Source organism: Palaemon carinicauda, chromosome 22 (assembly GCF_036898095.1).
Source record: "Palaemon carinicauda isolate YSFRI2023 chromosome 22, ASM3689809v2, whole genome shotgun sequence".
In the NCBI taxonomy this organism is placed as follows: domain Eukaryota; kingdom Metazoa; phylum Arthropoda; class Malacostraca; order Decapoda; family Palaemonidae; genus Palaemon; species Palaemon carinicauda.
The window spans coordinates 55,560,518-55,588,399 of NC_090746.1; the positions used below are offsets into that span (position 1 = coordinate 55,560,518).

At 48.0% G+C, this 27,882-nt stretch overlaps 1 protein-coding gene across 1 annotated transcript in view; it reads right to left on the bottom strand.

The window, feature by feature from the left end:
* LOC137616455 (zinc finger protein Xfin-like) overlaps positions 1–18,985 on the bottom strand; it is a 106,140-nt gene extending 87,155 nt beyond the window's left edge. Inside the window, exon 1 of the mRNA XM_068346233.1 lies at positions 18,832–18,985. Coding sequence (XP_068202334.1) covers positions 18,832–18,883 — 52 coding nt within the window. The 5' untranslated portion in view covers positions 18,884–18,985. The remainder of the gene's footprint in view (positions 1–18,831) is intronic.
* Between the last annotated feature and the right edge of the window lie 8,897 nt (positions 18,986–27,882).

Genomic DNA, 27,882 nt, shown 5'->3' on the forward strand with positions numbered 1-27,882 from the left:
CATCCGTTCCGCAGGCCCCATAGGGACCAGAATGTCCGGGGAATCGTTGCCTTGATTCCACCGAGACTTGAGCTACCATTGCAGGGATCTCATCCTGAGGCGGCCGTTTGGAACTAGACGGGCCAAGGACGACAGGTGACCTAGGAGACGTAACCAAGATTGGGCTGGAAGGTCTTCTCGTCTGAGGAAAGGCTCTGCGACCCTCCTCAGCCTTGCTATCCTGTCGTCTGATGGAAAGGCTTATTGGAGATTGGTGTCCAATATCATGCCTAGATATACCAGTTGTTGAGATGGAAGCAGAGAAGACTTCTCAAGATTTACCATGATCCCTAGATCTTGGCAAAGTCCTAGAAGCTTGTCTCGGTGTCGAAGAAGGGTCGACTCCGAGTCTGCTAGGATCAGCCAGTCGTCCAGATAGCAAAGGAGACGGATGCCGATCCTGTGTGCCCACGAAGATATCAGGGTGAACACTCTGGTGAACACCTGTGGTGCTGTGGAGAGACCGAAACACAGCACCTTGAACTGGTAGATCTTGTTGTCTAGGCTGAATCTCAAGTACTTCCTGGAAGACGGATGGATTGGGATAAGGAAGTACGCGTCCTTCAGATCCAGTGTGCACATGAAGTCTTGCGGTCTCACTGCAAGTCTGACCGTGTCTGCTGTCTCCATGCTGAACGAAGTTTGTTTGACAAACTTGTTCAGGGCTGAGAGGTCGATGACGGGTCTCCAGCCTCCAGACGCCTTCTTTACAAGAAAGAGTCGACTGAAGAAGCCTGGGGAGCCGTCGACGACCTATTGGAGAGCATCCTTCTTGAGCATGGTCTTGACTTCTGCCCGAAGGGCTAGCCCCTTTGCCGATCCCATGGCATAGGAGCTCAACGACACTGGATTCGCTGTCAGGGGAGGTAGAGATGTTATGAACGGGACGCGATATCCTTGGCTGATCACGGAGATCGTCCAGGAATCGGCCCCGAGTTGCTGCCACCTGAATGCGCAACTTTGCAGGCATCCCCCCACTGGTGGACATGCAGGGGGATTGCCAATCCTAGCGTTTGCGGCCTCGACCGCTCCCTCTAGGATTCCTGCCTCCCCTCCCCTGGAGGAATTTCCGCCCGTCTTGTCTTTGACAGGAAAGGGCTGCTGTTTGGACACCTTTGCCTTTGCTGCCGGAGCCGGTTTCGATGTCCTAGACTGACGAGGCTGTTGTTGTTGAGGTGCTGGAGGCTTGTAGGGTCTGGATGTAAGAGCCCTTTGGAGGAGAGAATCGTGATTCGATTTCCTCCACCTCTCAGCTGTCCGTTCCACATCCTTGAGCTCAAACAGGCTCCTTCCAAGGATGGAAGAGTGTCTGAGCTTGCAGACATCCACGGCTGGGACCTTCGAGTGGAACATCTCTGTCACCGCATCACGACGCTTCAGGATCGTGTTTGCCCACAAGTTCGAAACTTGGTGAGCCAGAAACTCGATGGTGCGTGTACCCGAGAAGAGGAAAGTCTCCATGGCCTTCCTGGTGCTCTCCTTGGACAAGTCCTCGGATCGCAACAGGATGCCCAGAGACCCCAGTCAGACATCCAGCCACGAAGTGGCCTGCATGGCACACTTTGCGACTTTCTCCTGGCTGAAGATCTCTGTAGCTGAGAATATCACCTACCGGGCGGAGAGTTTCTCAAGAGAAATTCCCCTGGTAAGCTCTTCCACAGAATGGTGGAGAGGAAGAGCTAAACAAGGCTCCCCCATGATCTCGAAGTACCTCCTCTGTTGTACACGAGGAGGTGGGAGGAGTTTGTTACCGGCAGAGGAACGGCTGGAGGAGGCGAGTTCGGAGAGCTGGCCCTCTTTACCCCCTGGGACCAGGGCAGAGCCGCGCTGGCCTTCGAGGGTTTTTGAGTGCTGTAGACTTGGTCCACGACCGTATCCTTGCCTTCGCGAGGGGCGGTCTGCGGGTCCTTGAACCTGTTGAGTTGCCTCATCAGATTCAGGACCTGCCAGAAGGCATGCTCCGACTCATGCAGCTCTCCTCCTGGTGGACTGGCAGCAAAGTCTCCTGTCCCCAACTGCTCTACTTGGGGGGACATGTGGACGTTCTCCTGGGGTCTTGCTGGCTCTGGTCGAATCCGGGAAGAAGACTTTGGGACGGTCTTCGAGTCCTTGGGCTCCCTCCTAGGAAGGATACAGAACTCCAGTAAAGAAGTCTGAGGGCTCCTCTCTGCCCCCACACGGGACGATTCTCCTACTCGAGGTGGGGTTCCTCCCATTGGTGCCGTGGGAGAATGTCTCACCTCGCTGGATTCTCCTGAGGACAGAAAGGCTTCGTCCACAGGAGGAAAAAACGTTTGAGAGGGGGAAGGGGCCTTCCTGACGGACTTCTTAGGAGCCAGTTTAACCCTAGGAGAAGTCACCACGAAGTCTAGTCCTCTCTTCCTCTTCAGCGGAGACGAGGCTGCCGTTGGTTTGAGGCCCAGTTCAGCGAGGGCCGGCTTAACAGCCTGGACGATCGCTCTGATCAGGGACCCAAACCAAGGCTGACGGCTGACAGACGCAGTGTCAGCGACTCCCGCTAGAGGGAAGGGGATCGGGTGATCCTTAGGAGTAGACACCAAAGGGCCTGCCTGAAAAGAAGAAGTGTGTTGTTGCCTAGACCTCTCTGAAGATTCTTCCTCCTCCTGCAAGTGCCCTGTTCTGCGCTTACGGGGTGGAAATCGTGAAGACGATGATCTGGATGTACGCGCTCCAGAAGACTCACAAGGTTGCCCGTCCTGCGAAACCCAAGGGGAATCGCTGTCGAGATCGTGCTGGCGCTCGCGCGATGGTAAAATCGCGGGTTCGCGCATGGGCGAACGTTGGCGCACATGCGCGCGGGGGAGGGTGCAAGTGGGCGCGCGGGCGAGCAAGGGAAAGTGCGCGTGGGGGCGCAGGCGAAAGTTTGCGTGGGGGCGCAGGCGAAAGTGCGCGTGGGCGCGCAGGTGAGGGTGCGCGCGATTGTAAGGGCGAGCGCTGGCGGCCGGGAGAACGACGGCGAGCGATGGCGCGTTGGCGCGAGAAGGCGACCGACTGCGCACAGGCGAGTTAGCGCGTGGGTGCGTAGGAGACCTTCGGCGATCTGAAGTATGGGCGCGCTGGCGCATTGGAGAGCGCTTGCGCGCAGGCGAAGGATCGCGCGGGCGGGCAGGAAATCGCTGGCGCGCAGTGACTCGTTCCATTCTAAAAGTGCGCACAGGTGAGTGCGCGTGATGGCGCGCAGGCGATGGCTGGCGCGTGGGCGAGTTCTGAGGGCGCGCAGGTGATCGTCGGCGAGGAGGCGGAGATCGTGGGCGCACGGGCGAACGTTGGTGCGCAACAGGAACAGGGCGCGCAGATGTGCACTGGCGAGCAGGAGATCTCTGACAAGCAGGAGAGCGCTGACGCGCAGGTGAGCGCTGGCGCGCAGGTGAGCGCTGGCGCGCAGGTGAGCGCTGGCGCGCAGGTGAGCCCTGGCGAGCAGGAGATCTACGGCGAGATGACTCAGCTACAGGAGATCGCTGGCGCATTGAGTCCGAAGAGGTCTGGTCCACACCTACAGCAGGAGAGCGCTTGCGCGCTACTCGCGCGCAGGTAAAACCTGGCACTTAAGGGACTTACTCACATTGTGAGATAAGCCCTTTTGCCCAGAAGGGACAGGTGCCCGTTGGATAACGGGGTGCGTTGGCGCCCACTGCGCATCTGCGTCCAGGAACGGAGAAGGAAGACTCCCAGGTCTGGCAAGCGTAGGAGATCGCGAACGATCTGCTGAGAGGTCTAGCGATGCAGCTGCAATGGTCTACTCACGTCGAGGGGGCTCCTCTGCGGGGGACGTCGAAGGCGATGAACCGAAGAGGCGCCTCCTAACTCCCTTGTAAGGAGAAGGAAGGCCTCTACAGCGAAGAGGAGGGCGAGCCTTACGGCGAAGACGACCTCGAGGGGCAGCAACACCATCGTCGGTCCTCCGAAGAGGAGTCTCTGTCAGTGAACTCCCCCGAGGGGGAGAATCACCCGCAGGAGAGACCGTTGGACTCAGCTCCTCCCTCGAAGGATGTTCGGAGGGGGAAACTGAGCCTTCAGCAACATCCGCAACAACAGCAGGGGTTTGACCCGACCCGTCGGAAGCCTCTGCCACAACAACGTCGACAATAGACAGAGGATCTACCTCTGCTATTACCGGTAACTGTTTGACAGCTGCACCCAACTGGATCAGGTCAAACAGGGCTTCCCTGGAGGGCGAGCCCTTAAGCCCCAAGGAAGCCCAAAGCTGCAAAAGATCATTATTAGCAACAGAGTTATCACTATCAATATCCTCCCCCGGAGGAGAAGGAGGAGCTGCCTCGCTATGGGAGGCAACTCCCTCTCCTGAACCCCGAGGTTGGTCAACAAAAGAATGGCCTACGCTACCACTCGACGGCCTCTCACGAGAGACCGATCGAGTGGGAGCTTCGGAGGAGGTTTGGGCAACGGAAGAAGAGTCCTTGGAACCTTCCTTCTTCAAGGAAGCCCTTGAAGGAGAAAGTTCACGCCTAGACTTCTTCTTACGTCGCCGGGAAAACCTCTCCCACTGGTAGGTAGACCACTTCCTACAAGTTTTATCCCTATCACACCGTTGACCTCTCCAGTACGGACACAAGGTGTGAGGGTCCGTCTTGACTACCGACATGAACGTTCCACAAGGGCGGTCGGGTAGTCCAGGGCACTTCCGCATGATAGAGAGAAAGAGGCCAACTTCAAACACACAAGCTGTAAGAAAAAGCAAAAAGACTAAGGCTGTCAAAAATGCGAGGGTGAGACAGACACGTCTGATCATCACCCGAGCCAAAAGTGAAGTGAATCAGTTCACCGGTGTGTGAGGGGGGAGAGGTAGCTAGCTACGCCTCCCCTACCCCCTCGCTAACTAGCGAGAGGGTAGTTAACCCTCGTTAAAAATCTAATGGCTCGTCATTTCAGCTACGCCGAAAGTAATACCCTATGTAAATAGCGTGGTTTGTATTTCGGTTACGGAACAATTGTATTTTTCCTAACTATACAAACCTTAGCTATTTAATATGGGTAATTACTTTTGACATAGCTGAAATGACGAGCCATTAGAATTTTAACGAGGGTTTACTACCTCACCGCTAGTTAGCGGGGGGTAGGGAGGGGTAGCTTGCTACCCCCCCCCCCCCTTACACACACCTGTGCTGAGTTCACCTTGCTTAGAAGTAGGACTTCACGGGGGATAGGGCTGGCAGGCAAGTTTGATTAAATAGCTAAGGTTTGTATAGTTAGGAAAAATACAAATTACCTACGAATTTGTCATTTGTTCCGTAACTGAAATACAAACCACGCTATTTAATATGGGTGACAACCCTTAGGAAGGGTGGTAAGTCCCAGCCATTACTGGTTTTTGGCTTTTTTGCCCGGGGACTCAGTATCTGAGTGTGTCAGCACTCAACAATAAGGAGTCCCTGCACCTCGCTAGCACCTTGCTCTGCAAGGGCTGCGGCCTACATAAGCTGTGTGTGAAGGTATAAATTGTGACTCGTCCTATGAAGTTGACCTGAAGTCCTTTAGATGGAAACTTTAGGCTAGGACTCTCCCAATACCAACTCGTCAGGGTATGGGGACGTGACAGTATTAGCTTAATACTAGGAACACAAGGAAACATAGTTTACCTGCAGTGGTTTGAGGTCAGCTGTGCGGAGAACCCAGGATGCTGCTTTCACCAAGAGAGGGGAGGATGAAGAAAAGAATAAGGGCCAGACATACCTTTTCATTCATGCAGACTAAAACCGGGTAACAATGCCCTCAACCTTCTGCTACTTGTCCATTAAGGAGCCTGAGGTTCTAAACCACCTGTTGTGCAGCCACCATAGGGCCAATAGAGAACGTATCGAGCCTCCTGTGGGTCACGTCTTGCAGGTAGTGGGCTGTGAAGGTCGTCTGACGCTTCCACACCCCTGCTTGTAGAACCTGCGTCACTGAGAAGTTCTTTTTGAAGGCCAGGGACAGATGGATTACCCTACGAATCCATGCTGAGATAGTATTCTTGGTAACCCTCCTCTTTGTCCTCCCAGTGCTTACAAACAATACTTGCACGTGGGGACGAACTGCAGCTGTTCTCTTAAGATATAGCCTCAGACTCCTTACTGGGCACAGTAGGAGATGGTCTGGGTCATCTGTTACAGAACGAAGACTCGAAATCCGGAAAGAGTCAAACCGAGGGTCCGGCACTCCCGGATTCTAAGTCTTAGCAATAAACTCAAGGACGAATCTGAACGTTACCTCCCCTATCCCCTTGAATGGGCGATGTCATACGAGAGACCACTAAGTTTACCGACTCGCTTGGCCGAAGCCAAAGCAAGTAAGAACACCGTCTTCCAAGTCAGGTGGCGATCTGAAGCCTGGCGTAATGGTTCGACTTCCGACTGAGGGCAGGTAAGTTCATAACTTCGTATGAGTAGGGAAAGTTCCAGCGAAGAAGAAATGTCCACTACTTTGAGCCTGAAGGCAAGACTTAAGGCTGAGCAATAGCCTTTCACTGCCGAGATTGAAAGGCGCATTTCTTCTCGCAAATACACGAAGAACTCCGCTATTGCTGGAATATTGGCATTGAGTGGAGAGATACCCCTTCCACGACACCAACCACAGAAAACTCTCCACTTTGCCTGGTAGACCCCTGCGGATGACTTTCGCAGGTGTCCAGACATCCTTTTCGCAACTTGCTGCGAAAATCCTCTCTCTGTGAGGAGATGCTGGATAGTCTCCAGGCGTGAAGTCGAAGCGAAGCTACGGCTTTGTGAAAGATGTTGGCGTGTGGTTGTTTGAGTAGCTCGTGTCGTGGAGGGAGTTCTCTCGGGAGTTCCGTTAGGAGTTGCAGAAGGTCTGGAAACCATTCCACGTGATGCCATAGCGGAGCTATAAGGGTCATCGAGAGATTGACCGATATTCTGGTCTTGTTGAGTACCCTCCTCATCAGACAGAATGGGGGAAAGGCGTATACGTCGATGTTGTCCCGCTGTTATTGGAAGGCATCTTGCCAGAGTGCCTTGGGGGCCGGGACTGGGGAGCAGTACAGCGGCAGCTTGAAGTTCAACGCTGTAGCGAACAGATCCACAGTCGGGGAACCCCACAAAGTCAGGACTTTGTTGGCTACTAGACGATCCAAAGACCACTCGGTACTCACTATCTGAGACGCTCTGCTCAGACTGTCAGCGAGCACATTCCTCTTGCCTGGAATGAAGCGAGCCGATAGTGGAATCGAGTGGACTTCGGTCCATCTCAGTATCTCTACTGCAAGATGGGACAGCTGCTCTGAAAAGGTACCTCCCTGCTTGTTGATGTAAGCCACTACTGTGGTGTTGTCGCTCATCACCACCACAGAGTGACCCGCCAGGTATTGTTGGAACTGTTGAAGGGCCAGGAATACAGCCTTCATTTCTAGCAGATTTATATGGAGGCACTTTTCTGATTCTGACCACAGGCCTGAGGTCCTGTGGTTCAGAACGTGGACCCCCCACCCTTTCTTTGAGGCATCCGAGAACAGCATCAAATCCCGGGGGAAGGACGAGAAGATCCAATCCCTTTCGTAGGTTCTCATCTGTCAACCTCCACTGAAGGTCCATCCGTTCCGCAGGACCCATAGGGACCATGACGTCCGGGGAATCGTGTCCTTGATTCCACCGGGACTTGAGTCGCCATTGCAGAGATCTAATTCTGAGGCGACCATTGGGAACTAGACGGGCCAAGGATGAGAGGTGACCGAGGAGACGTAACCACGATTGGGCTGGGAGTTCGTCTCGTCTGAGGAAAGGATTCGCGACCCTCCTCAGCCTTGCTATCCTGTCGTCTGATGGGAAGGCTTTGTGGAGATTGGTGTCTAAGATGATGCCTAGATATACCAGCCTTTGAGTAGGAAGCAGAGAAGACTTCTCGAGATTTACCATGATCCCCAGATCTTGGCAAAGTCCCGGAAGTTTGTCTCGGTGTCGAAGAAGGGCCGACTCCGAGTCTGCTAGGATCAGCCAGTCGTCCAGATAACGGAGAAGACGGATGCCGATCCTGTGTGCCCACGACGATATTAGGGTGAACACTCTGGTGAAAACCTGAGGTGCTGTGGAGAGACCGAAACACAGCACCTTGAACTGGTAAACCTTGTTGTCTAGGCTGAATCTTAATTACTTCCTTGAAGACGGATGGACTGGGATCTGGAAGTACGCGTCCTTCAGGTCCAGTGTACACATGAAGTCTTGCAGTCTCACTGCAAGTCTGACCATGTCTGCCGTCTCCATGCTGAACGGGGTCTGCTTGACAAACCTGTTCAGAGCTGAGAGGTTGATGACTGGTCTCCAGCCTCCAGACGCCTTCCTTACAAGAAAGAGTCAACTGAAGAAACCTGGGGACCCGTCGACGACCTCTTAGAGAGCGCCCTTCTTCAACATGGCCTCGACTTCAGCCCGAAGGGCTTGCCCCCTTGCCGATCCCATGGCAAGGGAGCTCAACGACACTGGATTCGCTGTCAGGGGAGGTAGAAATGTTGTGAACGGGACGCGATATCCCTGACTGATTTTGGAAATGGTCCAGGAATCGGCCTCGAGTTGCTGCCACCTGTTTGCGCAACTTTGCAGGCATCCCCCCACTCCCTCTAGGATTTTTCCCTCCCCTGGAGGACTTTTTGCCTTTCTTGTCCTTGACAGGAAAGGGCTTTGACACCGTTGTCTTTGCTGTTACTGCCGGTTTCCTTGTCTTGGACGGGCGAGGTTGTTGAGGTGCTGGAGGTTTATAGGGCTTCGATGTTAGAGCCCTATGTAGGAGAGAGTCCTGGTTGGACTTCCTCCACCTCTCAGCCGCTTGTTCCACGTCTTTAGGCTCAAACAAATTCCTCCCCAAGATGGAAGAATGTCTGAGCCTGCTGACCTCGGTGCTGGAGACCTTCGTGTGGAATCTCTCAGACACCGCATCTCGACGATTCAAGATGGAATTAGCCCACAAGTTCGAGACTTGGTGGGCTAGAAACTCGATGGTACGAGTGCCTGAAAGTAGGAAGGTCTCCAAGGCCTTCCTGGTGCTCTCCTTGGACAGGTCCTCGGATCGTAACAGGATGCCGAGAGACCCTAGCCAGATGTCCAGCCACGAAGTTGCCTGCATGGGACACTTCGCCACCTTCTCCTGGCTGAGGATCTCTGTAGCCGAGAAAGACACTTGCCGGTTGGAGAGTCTCTCTAGAGGGAACCCCCCGGTAAGCTCTTCCACAGAGTGGTGTAAGGGAAGAGCTAAACAAGACTCCTCCATGATCTCGAAGTACCTCTTCTGATGGACACGAGGAGGCGGGAGGAGTTTGTTGCCGGTGCTGGAACGGCTGGAGGAGGCAAGCTCGGAGAGCTGGCCCTCGACCTTATCTCTGGCACTCTTAACCCTTTGGGACCAAGGCAAAGCTGCGCTGGCCATAGAGGGTTTTTGAGTACCAAAGACTCGGTCCAAGACCGTGTCATTGCCCTCCCGAGGAGGAATCTTAGGATCCGCGAACCCATTGAGATTCCTCATCAGGGTCAGAACCTGCCAGAACGCATGCTCTGACTCCTGTAGCTCTCCTCCTGAAGGGCTGGCAGCAAAGTCAACTGTCCCCAAAGGCTCTTCTTGGGGGACTCGTGGACATTCTCCGCGAGATTGGCTGGCTCTGGTCTAATCCTTGAGGACGACTTTGGAACAGTCTTAGAGTCCTTCGACTCCCTCCTGGGAGAGATACAGGACTCCAACAGAGATGGTGGGAGGCTCTTCTCCACCCCTACCTGAGAAGACTTCTCTGCGCAAGGTGGGGTTTCTCCCATTGGTGCGATGGGAGAACGCCTCACCTCATGTGAATCCCCTGAGGACGGGAAATCCTCGTCCGAAGGGGAGGGAGAGAAAGTCTGGGGGAGGGAGGGAGCCTTCCTCCAAGACTTCTGAGGAGCCAGCTTAGCCCTTCGAGAAGTCACCACGTCATATACTCCTCTCTTCCTCTTCAGGGGAGTCGAAACTGCCACTGATTTGAGGCCCAGCTCAGAGAAAGCAGGCTTGAAGGCCTGCATGACCGCTCTGACAAGGGACCCAAACCAGGGCTGCTTACTGACAGCAGCGCTGTCAGAGACTCCCTCTGGAGGGAAGGGGATCGTTCAATCTCTAGGAGTAGAAACCAAAACAGGGTCTGCCTGAAAGGAAGAAAAAGAAGGAAAGTTCCTGGACCTATCCGGAGTTCTCCCTCCCTCCGGCGAGTGCGCTGTTCTGCGCTTGCGGGTGGGGGTGGTGGGGGGGGCGATGACGATGACCTGGACGCGCGTTGTCCTGCAGCCTCGCACATGGGATCGCGCTGGGAGTTGCGCTGGGGGTCGCGCTGGCGCGATGGGATTTTGCCTGGATCGCGCGCAGGTGAGCGATGGCGTGTGGGCGAGCGATGGTGCACAGGCGAAGGAGTGCGTGGGCGATCGATGGTGTGCAGGGGCGCGTTCTGGAGAATGCAGAGGGCGCGCAGCAGGCTGGTTAAGCGTTTGCGCGCGCGGAGGCGATTGCTCGCACGCGCAGGTTCTCGAAGAGCCCGTGAGGGCGATAACGTTGGGCGCGCGCAGGGGATGACGATGACCTGGCCGCGCGTTGTCCTGCAGCCTCGCGCTGGGGGTCGCGCGATGGGATTTTGCCTGGATCGCGCGCGGGCGAGCGATGGCGTGCAGGCGAAGGACCGCGTGGGCGATCGATGGCGCGCAGGGGCACGTTCTGGAGAATGCAGAGGGCGCGTAGGAAAGCGCTGGCGCGCAGGAGATCGTGGGCGCACAGGTGAGCGCTGGAACTGCAGCTGGTGATCGCTGACGCATTGTCTGAGGAACAGCAGCTGGAGAGCGCTGGCGTGCAGGAGAACGTTGGCGCGCAGAGGATACCTGGCGCTTAAGGGACTTTAACCCAATGTGTGAAAATCCCTTTTGCCCCGAAGGGACCGTTGCCCGGGGGGACGCGATGACGATGACCTGGCCACGCCTTGTCCTGCAGCCTCGCGCGTGGGATCGCGCTGGGAGTTGCGCTGGCGCTCGCGCGATGGGATTTTGCCTGGATCGCGCGCGGGTGATCGTTTGCGAGCGATGACGCGTGGCCGAGCCATGGCGCGCAGGCGAAGGAGCGCGTGGGCGATCGATGGCGCGCAGGGGCGCGTTCTGGAGAATGCAGAGGGCGCGCAGCAGGCTGGTTAAGTGTTTGCGCGCGCGGAGACGATTGTTCGCGCGCGCAGGTTCTCGAAGAGCCCGTGAGGGCGATAACGTTGGGCGCGCGCAGGGGATGGCGATGACCTGGCCGCGCGTTGTCCTGCAGCCTCGCGCTGGGGGTCGCGCGATGGGATTTTGCCTGGATCGCGCGCGGGCGAGCGATGGCGTGCAGGCGAAGGACCGCGTGGGCGATCGATGGCGCGCAGGGGCACGTTCTGGAGAATGCAGAGGGCGCGTAGGAAAGCGCTGGCGCGCAGGAGATCATGGGCGCGCAGGTGAGCGCTGGAACTGCAGCTGGTGATCGCTGACGCGTTGTCTGAGGAACAGCAGCTGGAGAGCGCTGGCGTGCAGGAGAACGTTGGCGCGCAGAGGATACCTGGCGCTTAAGGGACTTTAACCCAATGTGTGAAAATCCCTTTTGCCCCGAAGGGACCGTTGCCCGGGGGGACGCGATGACGATGACCTGGCCACGCGTTGTCCTGCAGCCTCGCGCGTGGGATCGCGCTGGGAGTTGCGCTGGCGCTCGCGCGATGGGATTTTGCCTGGATCGCGCGCGGGTGATCGTTTGCGAGCGATGACGCGTGGCCGAGCCATGGCGCGCAGGCGAAGGAGCGCGTGGGCGATCGATGGCGCGTTCTGGAGAATGCAGAGGGCGCGCAGCAGGCTGGTTAAGTGTTTGCGCGCGCGGAGACGATTGTTCCCGCGCGCGTGGACGCGCAGGATCCCGAAGAGCCCGTGAGGGCGATAACGTTGGGCACACGCTGGGGATATCTCCCTTGCGCAGAGGGCGCACATCAGCAACAGGAGAACGCGCAGGGCGTGCGTTGGTGACTGCGCGCGATGGCGCGTAGGTGAAGGATGGCGAGCAGGCGGGGTCCGGTGGCGCGTCGGCGTTTGAGAGCGCTGGCGAGCAGGGGAAGAAGTTATCTTCCCTCTTGCGCCCAGATCCGAAGATCGTAGGCGCTCAGGAGATCGTTGGCGCGTAGGAGAGTGCTGGCGCGCAGAAGATTGTGGGCGCGCATCAGGATGAGGGCGCGCATCAGGATGAGGGCGCGCAGTGGCGCGCTGGTGAGCAGGTGAGTGCTGGCGCGTTGTCTCTGGAACTGCAGCTGGTGATCGCTGACGCGTTGTCTCAGGAACAGCAGCTGGAGAGAGCTTGCGCGCTGGCGCGCAGGAGAACGTTGGCGCGCAGGGGATGCCTGGCGCTTAAGGGACTTTGACACAATGTGTGAAAGTCCCTTTTGCCCCGAAGGGACCGTTGCCCGTTTAAAAACAGGATTCGTGGGCGCCCACAGTGCATCAGCGGCCAGGAACGGCGATGGCAGGTCGGCAGGTCAGCAGGTCTGGCAGGCGAAGGAGATCGCGAACGATCTGCGGAGAGGTCCAGGGATGCAGCTGGAACGGTGGGTGAACGACGGCGAAGTTCCTCTGCGGCGGACTGCGACGATGATGAACCGAAGAGGCGCCTCCTAACACCCTTGTGAGGTGAAGGAAGGCCTCTACGGCGAAGTGAAAGGCAAGCTTTACGCCTTATACGCCCTCTGGCGGCTGTGGGGTCAGCAGGTTGACTATCAGCAGTCCTCCGAAGAGGAGTCTCTGTTAGTGAACTATCCCGAGGGGAAGAATCACCTGCAGGAGAGACCGTTGGACTTAGTTCCTCCCTCGAAGGATGTTCGGAGGGGGGAACTAAGCCTTCAGCTACATCAGCAACTTCAGGAGCAGAGGTTTGGAACAACTCATCAGAAGCCTCTGCCACAACAATGTCGACAATAGACAGAGGATCAACCTCTGCTAAAGTCGGCGACTGTTTGACAGCTGCTCCTAACCTGATTATGTCAAACAGGGCTTCCTTGGAGGGCGAGCCCTGAAGCCCCAAGGAAGCCCAAAGCTGTAACAGATCATTATTAGACACATTTACATTAGATGATAAATTTAAATCCTCCCCGGGGGAGGAGGAGGAGCTGCCTCACTATGGGAGGCAACTCCCTCTCCCAAACCCCGAGATCGGTCAACAGAAATGCGGCCTACGCTTTCCACTCGACGGCCTCTCGGAAGAAACCGATCGAGTGGGAGCTCCGGAGGAGGTGTGGGCTACGGAGGAAGAGTCCTTGGGATTTTCTTTCTTCAAGGAAACCCTTGAAGAAGAAATATCCCGCCTGGACTTCTTCTGCACGCCGGGAAAACCTCTCCCACTGGGAGGTAGACCACTCCCTGCACTCACCACATACATTATCTCTCTCACACCGTTGGGCCCTACAGTAAGGACACAAGGTTTGGGGGTCCGTGTCGACCCCTGACATATAAGTTCCACAAGGGCGGTCAGGTAAACCGGGACACTTTCGCATCGCAGGGGCCAACTTCACAAACACACTGTCAAAAAGAAAAAGCAAACAAAAGATTAATGGCTGTCAGAGTAGGCGAGGGTGACAGCGGACACGTCCATCTAGCACCCGAGCCGAGAGCAAAGTGAACTCAGCACAGGTGTGTGTGAGGGAGGGGGGGGGGGTAGCAAGCTACCCTTCCCAACCCCCTGCTAACTAGCGGTGGGGTAGTAAACCCTCGTTAAAATTCTAATGGCTCATCATTTCAGCTACGCCGAAAGTAATTACCCATATTAAATAGCGTGGTTTGTATTTCAGTCACGGAACAAATATTTATTTCACTTTTGTTTACATTTTGCGAACCACATGTATCTGCTCCTGTTTGTAAAGTGTCCTAAGTACAATTCTGAGTTATCTTTTAGGGAAGACCAACATGTTTTTTCATTGTACGTCGACTGTGAATTTTGCAGGTTCTCGAAGAGCCCGTGAGGGCGATAACGTTGGGCGCGCGCAGGGGATGGCGATGACCTGGCCGCGCGTTGTCCTGCAGCCTCGCGCTGGGGGTCGCGCGATGGGATTTTGCCTGGATCGCGCGCGGGCGAGCGATGGCGTGCAGGCGAAGGACCGCGTGGGCGATCGATGGCGCGCAGGGGCACGTTCTGGAGAATGCAGAGGGCGCGTAGGAAAGCGCTGGCGCGCAGGAGATCATGGGCGCGCAGGTGAGCGCTGGAACTGCAGCTGGTGATCGCTGACGCGTTGTCTGAGGAACAGCAGCTGGAGAGCGCTGGCGTGCAGGAGAACGTTGGCGCGCAGAGGATACCTGGCGCTTAAGGGACTTTAACCCAATGTGTGAAAATCCCTTTTGCCCCGAAGGGACCGTTGCCCGGGGGGACGCGATGACGATGACCTGGCCACGCGTTGTCCTGCAGCCTCGCGCGTGGGATCGCGCTGGGAGTTGCGCTGGCGCTCGCGCGATGGGATTTTGCCTGGATCGCGCGCGGGTGATCGTTTGCGAGCGATGACGCGTGGCCGAGCCATGGCGCGCAGGCGAAGGAGCGCGTGGGCGATCGATGGCGCGTTCTGGAGAATGCAGAGGGCGCGCAGCAGGCTGGTTAAGTGTTTGCGCGCGCGGAGACGATTGTTCCCGCGCGCGTGGACGCGCAGGATCCCGAAGAGCCCGTGAGGGCGATAACGTTGGGCACACGCTGGGGATATCTCCCTTGCGCAGAGGGCGCACATCAGCAACAGGAGAACGCGCAGGGCGTGCGTTGGTGACTGCGCGCGATGGCGCGTAGGTGAAGGATGGCGAGCAGGCGGGGTCCGGTGGCGCGTCGGCGTTTGAGAGCGCTGGCGAGCAGGGGAAGAAGTTATCTTCCCTCTTGCGCCCAGATCCGAAGATCGTAGGCGCTCAGGAGATCGTTGGCGCGTAGGAGAGTGCTGGCGCGCAGAAGATTGTGGGCGCGCATCAGGATGAGGGCGCGCATCAGGATGAGGGCGCGCAGTGGCGCGCTGGTGAGCAGGTGAGTGCTGGCGCGTTGTCTCTGGAACTGCAGCTGGTGATCGCTGACGCGTTGTCTCAGGAACAGCAGCTGGAGAGAGCTTGCGCGCTGGCGCGCAGGAGAACGTTGGCGCGCAGGGGATGCCTGGCGCTTAAGGGACTTTGACACAATGTGTGAAAGTCCCTTTTGCCCCGAAGGGACCGTTGCCCGTTTAAAAACAGGATTCGTGGGCGCCCACAGTGCATCAGCGGCCAGGAACGGCGATGGCAGGTCGGCAGGTCAGCAGGTCTGGCAGGCGAAGGAGATCGCGAACGATCTGCGGAGAGGTCCAGGGATGCAGCTGGAACGGTGGGTGAACGACGGCGAAGTTCCTCTGCGGCGGACTGCGACGATGATGAACCGAAGAGGCGCCTCCTAACACCCTTGTGAGGTGAAGGAAGGCCTCTACGGCGAAGTGAAAGGCAAGCTTTACGCCTTATACGCCCTCTGGCGGCTGTGGGGTCAGCAGGTTGACTATCAGCAGTCCTCCGAAGAGGAGTCTCTGTTAGTGAACTATCCCGAGGGGAAGAATCACCTGCAGGAGAGACCGTTGGACTTAGTTCCTCCCTCGAAGGATGTTCGGAGGGGGGAACTAAGCCTTCAGCTACATCAGCAACTTCAGGAGCAGAGGTTTGGAACAACTCATCAGAAGCCTCTGCCACAACAATGTCGACAATAGACAGAGGATCAACCTCTGCTAAAGTCGGCGACTGTTTGACAGCTGCTCCTAACCTGATTATGTCAAACAGGGCTTCCTTGGAGGGCGAGCCCTGAAGCCCCAAGGAAGCCCAAAGCTGTAACAGATCATTATTAGACACATTTACATTAGATGATAAATTTAAATCCTCCCCGGGGGAGGAGGAGGAGCTGCCTCACTATGGGAGGCAACTCCCTCTCCCAAACCCCGAGATCGGTCAACAGAAATGCGGCCTACGCTTTCCACTCGACGGCCTCTCGGAAGAAACCGATCGAGTGGGAGCTCCGGAGGAGGTGTGGGCTACGGAGGAAGAGTCCTTGGGATTTTCTTTCTTCAAGGAAACCCTTGAAGAAGAAATATCCCGCCTGGACTTCTTCTGCACGCCGGGAAAACCTCTCCCACTGGGAGGTAGACCACTCCCTGCACTCACCACATACATTATCTCTCTCACACCGTTGGGCCCTACAGTAAGGACACAAGGTTTGGGGGTCCGTGTCGACCCCTGACATATAAGTTCCACAAGGGCGGTCAGGTAAACCGGGACACTTTCGCATCGCAGGGGCCAACTTCACAAACACACTGTCAAAAAGAAAAAGCAAACAAAAGATTAATGGCTGTCAGAGTAGGCGAGGGTGACAGCGGACACGTCCATCTAGCACCCGAGCCGAGAGCAAAGTGAACTCAGCACAGGTGTGTGTGAGGGAGGGGGGGGGGGTAGCAAGCTACCCTTCCCAACCCCCTGCTAACTAGCGGTGGGGTAGTAAACCCTCGTTAAAATTCTAATGGCTCATCATTTCAGCTACGCCGAAAGTAATTACCCATATTAAATAGCGTGGTTTGTATTTCAGTCACGGAACAAATATTTATTTCACTTTTGTTTACATTTTGCGAACCACATGTATCTGCTCCTGTTTGTAAAGTGTCCTAAGTACAATTCTGAGTTATCTTTTAGGGAAGACCAACATGATTTTTCATTGTACGTCGACTGTGAATTTTGCTTAGACAAAAAAAAAAAAAAGACGTGTCAATAAGGAAAGAAATTATTTGTGATTTACTTTTAGTTTGTGACCTGGCTAAATCTGTTACCTGGGAAGGCGGTCGGGGTACTTGCCCCCCAGCTAGGTCTGTGACCTGGGAAGGGGTGGGTCCAGTTAATTCTGTGACCTGGGAACAACTAGATTAGGTTAGGTGGGGTTGTTACGTTCTGTGGGCTTTTACGAATCTCGAAAGTGTTATATAATAACATTTATTTCTGTTTCCGCAAACCCAAAGTCCCAGGTTCCCACCTGTGTCCATTGGGAAGGGGGGATAACGGGAGAATTTATTTGTAATGAAAATAAAAGTAAAATTTGTTTAAAGCAAAATATTTACTGTAGGAAGTTTTTTTTTATTGGAAAAGTAGTGGTGTTGTTCTAAAATTTTATCTTTGAAGCAAAACTTAATAACGAATAATGAATATCATAAGCTATATGTTTCTAATTGTTTTACTCCTGTAAATAAAATGTAATGCATTCCATGAAAAATGCAACAACAAAATCATTCATAGTCATTCTTTTGCTGTAGGCACAAATTCCTGTACCAACTCTCAGCTGTTTTAAGGCAGTCATAAGGTGGTGAGTTAACCTAGCTTGGATGGCCATGAATAGGCTATTAACATTCAAACCTATTTGCACAATATAATAAATAGAACAAACATACACTTCATACACAGTCTATTTAGGCTAAAGCCTAACTTTGGCTTTAAGAGCATAAATAATTATGGGAGCACCTGCACATAAGGCGATGTAAGTATCAATCCAAAGCACGTTAATCTAATCTAATTACTAACACTACAGCCCACGTCCCACATAAGAAGGTGCAATCATAAACAAACCTAATTACGGGTGATAGCATCCTCACTTCGAGGCTTTGCTACCGCAAGTACCGTTCATTTGCCAGTCCTGAGATAACCAATATCTATTGATCTGTAGACAACCCTATTCCTGTTAAAACAAAGAAGGCCTACAAAGAAAAAGAAACCATCGGAGCAGAGTTGGTTTTGCATACCATAGCCTAATAGAATTGGTAGGTCAAGATACAGATAGCTTTACCTAATAACCAAGAAATTTTTGTATACATTTACCCATGCAGTATTCTGATACTTTTATGTCAAATGCGGGTTGCATTGAGCAAGGCCAGTGCTTTAGATATGGTAAATGAAGAGTGTGGTTTTTATATCTACTAATGCAGGCCTGCAGTTTCAATATAAGTTTACTTACACGGCCAAAAAAAATTAACTGTAGTTTCAGTATCTGCATAAAGACTAAGTCATGATATTACTGTCAACCGCAAGTCTTTAAAGACCTATAGTGGAATCGTGTATGGGGTAATTTAGGGTCATCTTTTAGCACGTGAAGATACTGTAGCCTAGCCCAATAACTTTAACCTTACCCCTCGGTCCATAACCATTCTAAGTCTTCCTGAATATTATACTTAATAGTTTAGCTTTTCAGTGAAGGGTATCATGCAAATGTGTACTATAGGTATGGGTATCTCTGAAATTGCTAGTATGGGCTCAAGAGATAATGTGTACCATTAGATAAAGTTGTTCAGGATTGGATATAGGATATTCAACCAAAGACTTTAGATGTTACAGGCTTATTAGTAACATTTGAAGATGAAGATTTGTTTTAGATAATAGTAATTCATAGCTGTATGTTGGGGATTAGAAAAGTGTGACTCTTTAAATCATGGTCTTGTCATCAGTGAAGCAATTACCTATAACCACGTTCTGGTATTTCAGCTATTGCTTTCACCTCCCAGATATAAGAAAACTTTATTCATAACATCTAGACTTCTTTGTTTAGTTGTGCTTGAAACGACATGGCCATTAACACACTCCTCGGCCTTGGAGTTATTCGTCTGTTGTTATCTTTTCACAAGATGTTTATACTTCATTACTAACTAAAAGAAGTTCCAAAATTCGATGCCAAAACTAGATTGAGAAGCATAATTGGAACGCTTAAGATTGACCATATTTTATAATCGTGATTACCTAATATAAACATCAGAATGACCTAGAATATTACCTTGGTTAATATGTCGGGTAGACTCTCCTGTTTGAATTTCAGAACTCGCCATTTCTGTAATATTTTCCTAAGGCCAAAAGGCCTTTCTTCACAAAGGGATATCCGCCATGTTTGAAAGCCTGGACATCATCGACCAATCATTTGCCTGCGCTGTGTTCTGACGTCACGAGGCAAAACAGCGGACTTTACGAGTTTATTATTGTTTTCTCATCTCCCCATCATACTAAGATTCCCGCATTTAAACGCCTGTGAGTAGATTACAGATGATGTACGGTAAATTCCTTTATGATTGACGACATGTACTATGTTGTCTTTGGATTCATTTCCCAAATGAATATTAATTTCGACACCATGAACTTTGTACTCAGGGGAATGAAATGGCACAAATCTGTGCATGGTGAATGATTGTGCACCCTATCTTGTTTTTCTTTTAAATCATCCATGTACACGGAGCTGAGATTTGTTGGTAACTTGGCTGGTATTTCGAAGATAAGAGAAACCATGATTTGTTGAAAAGTTGACGTTATAGGATAGGTAAGCTACAACAAGGAGACAAAGTTAAGACACTGAAAGGGTTAGGGTGCCATATGCCATCTAGGCCGCCTGTTTACGCACTATAGGATCATTAATGATAAACTTTTTAGGTTATTTGGCTTTATTGCACCGTGTTTTGCTGCTCACTACACCATTAGAACCATTAGCAAAGCTTCACGAATGCAGACTGTTTCGTTTTCACATTTCTTTTTTTTTTGGGGGGGCGCCTATGTTTTTCGGTCATTTCATCTTAATTTATCTGACACCGATATCATTTATGTAAAGAAAAGAAGTCATCCCAAATATGTGCTAATATAAAAAGCTGAGTTTTTGAGAGCCCACTATGGTCCAGTTTTTTTATGGTCCAGGTTTATATTTTATATGAAATATTAGATGATAATTATTTTTTAATAAAATTATATTTTTTATAAATTTCCAAAAGCTTCTTTTCAGATAATATATGTCATTTATGTTTAATTATAATCTAATAACTATATACTGAAATGTTTGAATATTGTTGTCTTTCTCGTTCGTACAGTTATAAGTCTGCATTAGCTTTGGTTGCTACCATATATTCCACTGTCTCCTTAGTTTTTAAACTTAGTTCTCCAAGGAATGAACTATTGGGGCAGGTTCTTTGTATTGAATAATCTGAAAAAATGTAACTGCTTGTACTCCCAAATCATGGGCTGCTCGTAAATTTGGTTCTTTATTTCAATAGATAATATATGTTGAGGAATTGTAAAAGTCAGTTAATTGAAATTTTGGCTTACAGTAATTGTTCCAGAAGTGTGCTTTCGCATCGTGGAAAGTGAATTATTGGATCCTTTGACTGGCCAGACAGTAATACATCGGACCCCTCTCTCTGGTCATGGGTCATTTTGTCTTTTCCTACGCATATACCGAATAGTCTGGCCTATTCTTTACACATTCTCGTCTATCCTTTTACACCTGGTACCACTGAGATTACCAAACAATTCTTCTTCGCTCAAGGAGCTAATTACAGTCTGTAATGTAATTATTCAGTGGTTACTTTCCTCATGGTATGGATAGAAGAGACTCTTTAGCTCTCTTAGGAGGACTACGTTTCAAAATCAAACCATTGTTCTCTAGTCTTTTGTAGTGCCATAGCCTCTGTATCATATTCTTCCACTGTCTTGGGTTAGAGTTCTCTTGCTTGAGGGTACATTCGGGCATACTATTCAATAGTTTTTTTTTTTTTTTTTTTTTTTTTTTTTTTAATGGTGTGTTGGGCAGGCTTAATAGAAGGGCCATGGATGCCTGGTGGTTTATCAAGAGGTTGTCTTTTCCTTATTTGATTCTTTTTCTTCTCAAAACCATCCTTACTGTCCTCCCTTCAGTAGAAGTGGCTATTCCAGAGGGTGTTTAGCCTTGCATGGTGTATCGGCTCCTCCATGGTGACCAGTTTTTCCGACTTTTCTTCTATAGTCTATGGGTTTGATCAATCACTTTATTTATATCTCTGTAAATATTATTTTTGTTATCAATCTTGTTAATTTAGTTTTTAAGTATGATGCATCTTTTTATTACCGTTAATTCTTATGCTGTCTGGAGACATTGAGCAAAATCCGGGACCAGTATGTCCTAGATTTCGTCAATGTCGTCTACTGTATTGCAATATTCGTAGTCTTCATGTAAATATTCCAGACCTTACAGTTGCGTCCAGACAGTATGATATTCTTTTTGGGTTCAGAAACTTTGGTTTCTAATATGAGGAACTCATCTGAGCTCCTTCTAACTGGTTTAAAGAAGCCAATAATTTTGAAATGAGATGCCATTCCTAGGGCCAGGGGAAGGACGGTGTATATTAGGACTGAGTACCCTGCTTCTCATAAGTCTTGCTACGAATATGGATGTCATGAGATTTGAGATTCGGGTAATAAAAGTTTGTGGCAGGCATAACATCTATTTGTGTTCGATCTACCGGAATCCTGACATGGATGATTCTATCTTCGATTGTCTTCTTACCATTATGGCTAAGATACAAGAAGATGATAGAAAGGCCTCTTTTGTCTTTGTGGTGATTTCAATGTTCACCATAGGGAGTGGTTGAATTCTGTTTCTCCTACCGACCGCCAGGGCTTAAGAAATTTAGACTTTCCCTCGAAATCAGGCTGTGAGCAAATCATAAGTGAAGGTACTTACAGGTCTGGTAACATTTTGGACCTCGTATACACCGACTCCCCTGGCGTTATAACAAGTAAGGTTGGTTCTCCAGTCGGGACATCTGATCATGCCTTGATTTCATTAGTAGTGAAGATGTATCATACTCATGTAAGATTTACATGAAATCTCAAGCAGACTGGAATGGGATTTTGAGTGATCTTTTAGACTCAAATTGGTCACAATTGTATAGTAGTGTTGATCCTGTTGTTCCTTTAAATGAGAATATAGTCCATAATTGATAGGCGTATCCCTTTCCTGTGCTAAGGTACTGAATGAAGGACAACCGTTGTTCAATGATGATTGTAGATGTGCTTATTTGAAGGAGCAGTAGGCCTATCATCTTTGGAGGGGTAACAGATCAGATTTGACTTGGAACAACTATACTTGGCATAGAGCTTTTGCTCAAAGAGTTTCTGCTTTAACGGAAAAAGAATACAATTTAACCATAAAAGAAACACTTTCTGGTACAACTCAGGAACATGAGAAGGACTTTATCTTTCTCATTCTTGTTTTCCTGAGGCTAAACTTACTAGTTTAGCTTTTCGATCTCGTGAAATTTAAGCTTAAATGATGAACCTTGATGTTTATGGAGGTGTAGACCCTAATGGTATTTTTCCTTTGTTTTTATAAAGAATGAAGATTTCTTAGCTCCAAAGTTATCTGTTATTTTGCACAAGTTAGCAAGAAGAGGAGCTTTTAGCACTTGTTGGAAAATTGGTAATGTTACTCCACTATGTAAATATGTTTGTGGTAGCTCAAGTCCAACTGATTATTTTAATTTTTTTAACGTCTTTTTGGCAAAACGTCCTAATAAGTTTGCTGAAGATAATCATGTGTTTCCAAGTTTGTAATTTGGTTTTCGTAAAGGCCTAGGAGCATGTTATACCCTTTTTAAAATCTCCAATGCTGTACAGAAACCCCTTGATTGTGGTCAGGAAGTTCGTATGATTGGCCTTGATTTTAGTGCTGCTTTTGACCGTGTTAATCACGCGGCCCTTATTTTTAAACTCAAACCGTCGGGAGTGGGTGGGTCGTTTCTTAGCATCATTATTGAATTTTTGAAGTAAAAAATCGTAAAGAGTTGTTGTTGATGGGTACCATAGTGAGTATAGGAATGTATCTGGTGTTCCTCAGGGTAGTGTTCTCAGCAAAGGTTTGGGGTCTTCGAACATTATCGTGTTATAATATGAATTTCTTTGTTATTTTGCTGCTCGTTTTTATAAACGCATCTTTTCTTGTTTGTCCTTTGATAGTCTTTGTTACTGAATAGCTGCTATTAAAATATATCTAATATTTTCGTAGCGGTTTTCATTGCTTAAATATAAGTTTCTTCATTAGGCTATTACATACTCTGTAAACAGAGTATGTAATATACCATGTCCTTACTAGTTTTATAATTCTCATTATTGCCTTTTAGTAGTTATTGTTATTAACTTTTTTATTACGCTAAACTTCATGACTCATAATTTCTTTTGCGTTGTAAAACAGGTGGCAATAAGAATAATTGTTTAATTGTTGATTTTGATTTGGAAATTTATTAAAAACATTAAGACTATTGTTTATGGTCCCAGCACCTATATATTAAATGATAGGTGTCCGCAAACTACTACTACTACTACTGTTGTCATTATTATTATCATCTTAATATTTAGTACATCTGCGGAGTTAGCCCATTAAATAGTAATCGTAAAGAATATGGCCAATGTAACTTATAAAAACTAATATTTTTTATTCGTACTAAGATTAGACTGACTCACTGCATAAACTAAAATATAAGGGACACATTAAGAAAACTTGAATTTCAAGAACTGTATTATTATTGTTGACTGTGTTGTTGTGCAATCGAAGTAGATATGCGAATCAAGCTTAAAAGCGTACAAACCTATTTCTAACAGTTTTAGACTAAGCTCTGGCGAACGTTTGTGATTTTATTGGCACTTATTACTATTGAGGCATGACGCTGAATTTTCAGGTAATCAGTATGTTCACCATAATGCAATTTTAAATAGGAGTAAATAGAAATTTTTGGAGGAGGCCAAGAATCCCCCCAGAATTATTTTGCAGCTATAATGATATAAACAAATTACTAATACTCACCCGTGACGAGACTGAATGAGGTACTACCAGATGGAAATCTGGGCTAATGATCAATCTTGGTATGATGATTCACCTAGAAGAGTAAACAACAAGGAAAGAAATTAATCTAGTTAAGAATGTAAGAGGAAAAAAATCTTAGATAGTTGAAAGACATGAAAGTCACCAGTAAACAGCATATAAAATTGCCGAATGAAATGATGAATACAATGATAGTATGTAAAATAAACTGCCGGAAATTGTTCCACATTTTTGTTAGAGCGAGCCAATACCATTCAAAATAAACTGCCAGAAATTGTTCCACATTATTGTTAGAGGGAGCCAATAGCCTTTACTTTAAACTTGGATTTAGTAAATTCCTCCTTTGCTTTTTTTTTTATAAAGCTGTTGGGAACCTCTAAACCCCCAAGAGTTTTTTTTTATGATTTCGCCACAGAATAGATTACTCTTCCGTTGAAATAAGTTATCAAACGCCATGTCACTATATTTATTCTTTGTAAGGGACACAAGTATTGTACATCGTTCGTGATTCAGCCATCGGTGTTGATGAAGATCTTGAGGAATTTTCTCGTATTTTAACATGAATCTCTGGTACGTTTTTCAAGAATATTGGTTTTCCAGGTGAGTAGAAATTATGGAACATAGTTCTAATCCTAAAGGACGGTATATGTGATGGTTGGAACATTACAGGCTAGTTTATCCTTCGAGAACTCTATAGTACTGTATGTCAAAAGTTTATCATGGAGTTTATATAAATAATGATAGGCCATGCATATGCTTCCTGATAGACAATAATTCAGTATTCCTACGGAAAATACCTCCCACGTATTTCTAGATTATACTAGTTACATCTAAGACAATCTTTGGGAATGATCATTGGTCCAGACTTGTTCTCAAACTTAAACAAATGGGAGTAGGTATGTTTTGCTTAGCATCATTATTGAATGTTTAAGTTAAAGATTGCAAAAATGCACTACTGTACAGTGATTACAGGGATGTAATAGGTGGTCTGCCTCAGGGTATTGTTTTCGGCTCATTACTTTTCATACTATATATATTAGTGTGCTACTGTTATTAACACACATTGAGTATGTGTTGTTTGAGATGTTGAGTCTTGAAATAAAGTTCATCATTGTCACTTTAAAATGGTTTATTCTCTAAAAACAACAGTGTTAAATATCTCCATTACAGGAGTGTAGCTGGTTTGATCGGATGACCAATTCAGGTGAAGTATAGATATGGACTGCCTAAATTATCGATATCACAGATATCGTATGTTTAGTTGTCTCAGCATTTAAACACAATATGTAAACTTTACATTCGTCTCGGAAGACACCTGCATCCGGTGACGACACAATCTTTCACACGGTATGCATTTGTGTTGATGCTTCAGAAAAATGTTACATTGCCGAGGGATGCAAAATACATCCTGTTATGATTTTATCTGACTACAGCAAATCTCACGCTAGCATCTCCATCCACAATGACATATTACGTCATGTGTTTTAAACATGTAATAACTAACTATTTCATTTATTACATATACACATGTGGTTTGACCTGAAAAACAAGTTTGTATATGCAGGCGATACTATTTTTGCATTAGTTCCATCTTTTAACTGCAGAATTGTGGTTGCTGAATCCATTGATAATGATTAAGATAAAATTAATGCATGGTTCAAATTGAGGGTGAAGTTGAAATCTAACAAAACTGAAAATATAATTGTAAGTAGGTTGAGGACAGTGGCTCATCAACATCCAGATTTTTGCATTGGCAATATCTCTTTAGCTATATATGACTCATTCAAAGTTCTAGGTGTGATTCTTGATTGCAAATTTACGTTTAAAAAATACAGCTAGTCTATTTTTTCTTAAATTGCACAAAAAATGGCACGTTGAGAAGTCTGTTAAGATTTTTCGGTGATCAATTTATCCTGAGGACATTTTTCAATTCTTTCTTTTTGCTTATTCCCTGATCTGTGCATTAATCTTTGGCCCGTCGTTCAATTAGTTCTTTGTAGGCTGCATGTTGCATAAGATTTTCCATAACTCTGTACATCTTATGTATTTAGATCGGCTGCGGATGTCTACCTTTAAAAGAGTGAAAGGTGTTTTAAAGGAAAATATTCAGCATGCTATTTGAAAATGCATTGCATACTTTATTTCAAAGTTTTAGTTCACATAAAACTCTCTCTCTCTCTCTCTCTCTCTCTCTCTCTCTCTCTCTCTCTCTCTCTCTCTCTCTCTCTCTCTCTCTCTACAACTCTAGTTGGAAATGCAGGATGCTATAAGCCCAAGGGCTCCAACAGGGAAAAGTAGCCTAGTGAGGAAAGGAAATAAGGAAATAGATAAACTACAAAAGAAGTAATATACAATTAAATTAATATTAAATATTTTTATAACAACATTAAAATAAATGTCATATATTAACTATAAAAACTTAAGATAAAAATAAAAACAAGAGGAAGAGAAATAAGATAGAATATTGTGACCGAATGTAACCTCAAGCAAGAGAACTTTACCCCAAGAATGGAAAACCATGTACAGAGTCTATGGCACTACGCAAGACTAAAGAAAAATGTTTGATTTTGGAGTGTTCTAGAAGAGCTGCTTACCATAGCTAAAGATTCTTATTCCCCTTACCGAAGAGGAAAGTAGCCACTGAATGATGACATTGGCGTAGTTAACCCCTTGAGAGAAGAATTGTTGGGTAATCTCAGTGTTGTCAGGTATAAGAGAACAGAGGAAAAGTGGAAAGAATATGCCACACTACTCGGTGTTGTGTAAGCAAAGAAAAAATAAAAGCAGTAACCAGTGATAGAGATCAAATGCAGTACTGTCTGGCCAATCAAAAGACCCAATAACTCTCTAGCGGTAGTTTCTCAACGGGTGGCTGGTGCCGTGCCCTGGCCAACCTACTATCAATCGCAATTCATTGGTCGGAAGCCAAGTTCAGTTGAAGCCTGATAGTGTCCAGTAGTGTTTCAATCTTATTTCTCTTGTGGGTTTGCCTGGCCATAGCTTTGGTGGGAAGGGAGCTTGGTCACTATAGTCTATTTTTTATGGCGGTGCATATTTGCACTTGACTCACAGGGGTGCCCTTTTAGCTCGGAAAGGTTCCTGATACCTGATTGGTCAGAAGTATTTTTGTCCGAACACCTTCATTGTTCTCGAATGATTACCAAGTAATGTGAATCGAAACTTATTTATTAACCTATATTTCTCCATCATATATATATTTTGTCAATAAACAATGTGAAAGAATAAATGTATTATAAAGAATCGTCTTGGTAAGTCTAAATTTAATAACACAATCCGCCGAAGTCAACGACAGCAGCTTGTTTTCGGATGCACGCTTTGTAATTTTGTAATTTTTCACATATTTTAACACAAATTGGGATAGATTACACTCAGCATAAGTTAAACATGTTATTATAAACATTCTTTGAATACCAGAACTTACCAAAAACATGGAATTAATAAAACCCGATATTTGTGAAAACTTATGGGGAGGTAAAAGAACAGCCTGTAGCGGCCTGGCGGAAAAACGATTCCTTCTGACTGTCGTAGACACAGTATTTTTTTTCTTTCGTAATATAGTTCGGCCTATTCCTTTCAGTTTAAATAGTCTTACATTGTTTCTCTTCGTATTATTTTGCTTAGTATTTTTCCACATTCCTGTTCCTCACCGAATATCTATCTATTTTCCCCGATATCCCTTCTTTCATATAGGCCTATGTGATATCCGCACTACGATTCCTTATGTTTTGCACCTTACGTCAGTAAGTATGTAAATAATAATAACAACATAAATTTTATGCTGTGTAGCAAGTATAACTTATTCTGTAAACCTGATATTAAGCATAGTATATTTTTATTCCCGCCTCTACACTATTTTAATGAGACTAGCACTCGCTTCCCTGCAAGCCATCCCTTTCGACAGAGGATAAGAAATAAGGAATCGTAGTGCGGATATCCCATATATGAAAGAAGGGATATCGGGGAAAATAGATAGATATTAGGTAAGGAACAGGAATGTGGGAAAATACTAAGCAAAATAATACGAAGAGAAACAATGTAAGACTATTTAAACTGAAAGGAATAGGCCGAACTATATTACGAAAGAAAAAAAATACTGTGTCTACGACAGTCAGAAGGAATCGTTTTTCCGCCAGGCCGCTACAGGCTGTTCTTTTACCTCCCCATAAGTTTTCACAAATATCGGGTTTTATTAAT